Raw genomic sequence first — 5,055 nt, 5'->3', positions numbered from 1 at the left:
TTAATAATAAAATTGATTCCACAATTGCGAATAGATGTCACGAATATGATATGAGTCGATGCTTTCGTGTATGTTATAAAAATCATGTATATAATTAACCATGAAACACTTATTATAAATTTCTTTCCATTCATGATGTATTTATTCAATGGGGATTCGGTGTGTATATGGAATGGAATGGATTTCATTTAGTTTTTAAAAAGTTTTGGAAAGAAAGATAACAAAGATTTGAATTATCCCCCTTCATTTTCAAATCATCAATCATAATCTCATTTAATTAGGAAACTATAATTTCATAAAACTTAATTACATGCCACCTATTTAGGCAACAGCTGCCATGCATATTTATATGTAAGGGTACTATTGGTATTAAAAAAGAGAAAGGATGTAAACATAAGTGCAAAAAAGTCAAAGGATGGAAACTTACGAGGAGTGACGCATGAGGATGAATATTTAAAAACTCCAAAAAAAGAAAATTTAAGGCTGCGAATGCCATCCAATCGTGTACTTTGTAACGTTAGCAGCCGCAAAAGACTAATGGGAAAATGTATAATGATGGATTAGTTACCTAGGAGTATGTCATTAGTTAGCTTAGACTTATACATCACGCATGTTAATTGTTAGGGAGGCTTAGTCGTCATGATGATAAGTACGTATCAAGATTTCCGAATAAGCTCCAGGAGAAACCATGTCATGCACACAATTATTCGTGTATACCTATTTATAATCTTAATAATTTTGGTTTAGTTTGATAAAAAAAAACCCAGTTATTTTACATTCTCAATTTCTTTCATAAAATAAAAAATAAGCACGTGACAGTTGAAGTAGCCTAAGAAAAAAAAATGATTGGTATAATTTAATTGCATTAGGCTGGAATCATTTCAATGTTTAAATGTAATGTATTGAAAAGCAAAAACTTTATGACATAATAAGTATATGTTTCGATAAAAAATATATGTCTATTAAGCTAGGCTCCCGGATTCAAAATTCTGGCTCCGCCACTACCCACTAACCTTTGCGGGGCAGTTTAAAACTATAGTTGAAGAAGCCCGAAGACTTGCAATGAAGGATCACTTGTTGACCACCCTCACCACCACATAGTTGAAGAAGCCCGAAGACTTGCCGCCTGGACTAGCTCGACCATTGTCCACATTTATCGTCATGCCGACTGTCTGGCCAGACTTGGATCTCAGCAAGATCAAGATTCAGTGGTCTCTAGCTCCATTCCTTTTGTAGCTAGGGAATTCGCTCTAGCTAATGCCATGAGTGTTGGTCATCTTAAGACTTAGTTTACGACTCTTGTAGTGTTTTTAAACACTTTTTGTATGCCATTTATTTGGCTTGTTGACTATAATCGTCTAAGTTAATGCATCACTTTCTGTTTGAAAAAAAAAATTTAAACTATAGTGATTGGTTCCTCATGGGTATATTGTCATGTCAAGGAGAGGATGCTATATATAGCCAATCACCCTCTCCTCCGCCCTTTTATCAAGCCAAAGAAAAAAAAAATTCAATTACGTAAATCATTAAAATCTCACATCTTCCTTGGTTATGTACAACAGTACAAGTACTGAAGCAAGAATTCTTCTATAGTTCCTTTAACTAGGTTTTGTTAGCAACCAAGAAAATTGAGAATATCTATTTTCTTGGTCAAAAGCAACATTCCTAATTTTCACCTTTAAGGCTCCGTTTGTTAAGGCATAAAATATTTTCCTAAAAAATGTTTTACTTATTTTTTGGTGTTTGGTTGAACAAAAAAACAAGAAAATATTTTACCAAAAAAAACATCTTACTTCATATGGTTGAAAGATATATATTTTCTTCGTGGAAAGGTGGTAAGTCATTTCCAAACTTGGCTTCACTACTCGATAAATAAATATGCTACTTTACTGAGCTCCCCCACAGCCCCAATCTTATTCACCTGTGAACTAACTTTATGCTTTCTCATCGAAGACGATAAAATTTTGTATGTAACACATACATACATCATTTTATAACTATCAACCAAACACCGAAAAATAGAAACGAAACTTTCGTTTTTTGCAAAATTATTTTACATAGAAAAAATTTTACATCAAAAAATATTTTACTTTAAAACAAACGGAGCCTAAATCACTATTTTACTTTCGTGTATTGTAGGCTTTCCTGTAAACAAGAGCAAGAAGCTATATTGTAACTAGTTTTGACTGAGTGAGAAGCCAAGTACTTTTTGTGTGCATGGCCTCCGTTAGCTAATTACCAATAAAATATACAAGGTTGAATTGGATTGATAAGTTTAGAATTGGGACCCGCAAGCGGACGGTGTGATTGGTCTCTCAAAATTAGTCGAGGTGCGCGTATATTGGCCGGACGCCTGAGATTAAAAAAAAAGCCAACCAAATAAAACAAAGTAACAATACCTCTTCCCCCAATACATCAGCAAATTGCAATATAGAAGTACATCTCAATGGCCTTTTTCCCCTTTCTTCACGTACTACATTAAAAAAGAAGTCAAAAGATAAAAGGGAATGGTTTTCTAAAGCAAGTTGCAGAACATCCAAACCGCCAGACGCCAGTCATTTGTTGGTAATTTTGTGTACCTAATAATTTGCATAATTTAAATGTGCGAATTCACCTCTGTCCAGAAAAATGACCAATAGATCTCTATCAATTAATTAAGCCTCCTCATCTTCAGATGTTAACCAATCATCGTATGCCACGTCTCGGGCGAATTAGCAAAAGGTTATATTGTGATGTGTTTAGCTACTCACCATGCATGCGGATTGTGGACGCGCGCCTTGATTAGTTCCAGATGATATACTTGTGTTTGACATATCCGATGTAAGCCTATTCAGTCGAACGATTGCTTTATCTTCTAGTATTTTAGAATGCCTCTTGTCAATAAAGTTCTCGTAAATCACCTTGCATTAGTAGTATTTTAGATTTAACATTATAAAATTAATTAATTTAGTGCCAATCTTTCTATATAAGACCTTTCCCGCAGATCAGAAAAAAAAAAAAGAGTTCAGAAACCTAACTTCCTAATATCCTTTTAAGGTATTCAATGTCGTCTAAGGTTTATCCTAGTACACATACAACTACTTCTTACATGACTTCCAAAAGAGAAACATTCACTGTATGGATGAAATCACTCGTCTTCCACGGGAATGGCTGCACGGTTTTCGATACGAATGGTGGGATCGTTTATCGCATCGATAACTACGAGAAAAATAGAAGCAACGAAGTCTATCTCATGGACCTTAAGGGCAAAGTCCTCTTCTCTATCCGAAGGAAGGTACGTATATATATATCAAGCTATCGGCTGATTTAATTTCCATATTTTTCGATCTTGTTTCTGTATCGAGATTCTTGTTTGGTTGACGAGTTCTATATATGTTTCTGTGTTCTTCCAGAAAGTAATATTACCTCTCTTCAGTCATTGGAGTATTTATAAATGGTCATATTGTGGTTGTAAAGAGAACAAGGAGAGACGAACTCCATGGTTTCAAGCAAGAAAGAACTCCAGAAGCATTCTTGGCAGAGACATGGCTTGTCGTATTACTCTAGGGCGGCATGATAAAGCAACATCAAATGGTGGCTACACGATATTAGGATTGGCCGGTAACTTATCGTTTAAGATCACAGACGGTCATGGCCAACTTGTTGCGGAGGTTGGTGTCTCTTGACATACAAAAGCGAATGTTTTGCCTGCTCCATTCCCCTTACAGAACTTTCGGTATGGGGGTAGCCGTACACATCACATGTTTCTAGTGATTCACATGGCAGCATCAAACGATTCAAGTGTTGGGTTGAAGCTTACTTGAATCGTTTTTCCCCTTCATAAGAGAAAACACATGTTCTGCGGAACTAGGTGGAATGATTTAGTTTTGAAAAAAGAAAAGAAAATGAAGCTGAGTGTGTGAGAGTATAATCTATGGAGTACCGACACTCTTAAAGATCCCCATCTCCGTGTCATGCATTCCAAGAATATGCAACATGCCAGAGACACAACGGGACATGTATGGGACACCACGTGGCGTGTCTACTAAATTTTACTCCCTCCGACGTCCCAAAATGATTGTCCGGTCCGCAAAACGGAGTGATAAAAATAATGCAATTTTTTCAAGAAAAAATTCAAACTTTTTTTCACAAATTAAAAATACTCATTGATATCTAGTAAGTTGTTAAAAAACTTTTAATTTTTTCTTGCAAAAATTGTATTATTTTTAACATCCCTTTTTGCTGACCGGACAAATATTTTGGGACGGAGGGAGTAATAGTTTATATGTGAAAACGTCAGAGATATAGGTAAACACGCCGATCGGAGATATACGATGGGATGATTTTTACAAATTTAATTTACAAACATTTTCAGGTACAAAAATTATAACTTCAACAATTTTGAGTCAAAAGTGTAATGTAAAACATATGTATGTGTGAAGGAATTGACCATCTGTCGATGCAACACTCGATGTGAGTCGTAACCTCAATATTTAGTGGTTACGGTATTAGTTTTCATAACTAAAAAATATTGTCCAAAAAATATTGTCCTGTCCGTGTCCCGTACATGTGTCATGTGGGTTTTTTTTGCAGGTGAAGCAAAAGCAATTATCTTCAGGTGTAAAGTTGGGAGATGATGTCTTAACAATGGTGGTGGAGCCCCAAATAGATCATTCACTTGTTATGGCTCTTGTGACTGTCTATGGATTGATGAGAGAAAGATTTGAATGACAGAAGTCAAGCACAAAAGCTTATCGGCTGCAGGGACTTCTTCAGACAAATTTCCCCACTTTCTTTTTCTTTTCTTTTTTTCTTCTTTTCCACTTTGTGACATGAGCTGTAAAAAAAAATTTTAAAAATACTCAAAACTCCTCCTCGTGGGACTCGAACCTTGGTTATCACTGGGGAAAGGAGATGAGTTATTAACTTCACTAGAAGTGGTTCTCAATAGTGGTTTGTTAAAGAACTAGCGGATGCCCGTGCCTAAGACACGTCCAAACGAAATAGAGTTTCAACTTAAATAAGTTGTCTACTCTACCCGTTTGCTCTACTCGTCCTATATAACCTATTCATTCT

The 5,055-nt window shown here is 35.6% G+C and overlaps 1 protein-coding gene across 1 annotated transcript; it reads left to right on the top strand.

Moving 5' to 3' along the window:
* Positions 1–2,995: 2,995 nt before the first annotated feature.
* LOC131315617 (protein LURP-one-related 4-like) lies at positions 2,996–4,803 on the top strand. The gene is made up of 3 exons (XM_058344779.1): positions 2,996–3,274; positions 3,393–3,650; positions 4,573–4,803. The coding sequence occupies exons 1-3, from the start codon at positions 3,044–3,046 to the stop codon at positions 4,708–4,710; spliced, it is 627 nt and encodes a 208-aa protein (XP_058200762.1). The 5' UTR covers positions 2,996–3,043; the 3' UTR covers positions 4,711–4,803.
* Positions 4,804–5,055: the final 252 nt, after the last annotated feature.

Source organism: Rhododendron vialii, chromosome 2a (assembly GCF_030253575.1).
Source record: "Rhododendron vialii isolate Sample 1 chromosome 2a, ASM3025357v1".
NCBI classification, from domain to species: domain Eukaryota; kingdom Viridiplantae; phylum Streptophyta; class Magnoliopsida; order Ericales; family Ericaceae; genus Rhododendron; species Rhododendron vialii.
This window is presented reverse-complemented; position numbering and strand designations above follow the sequence as displayed.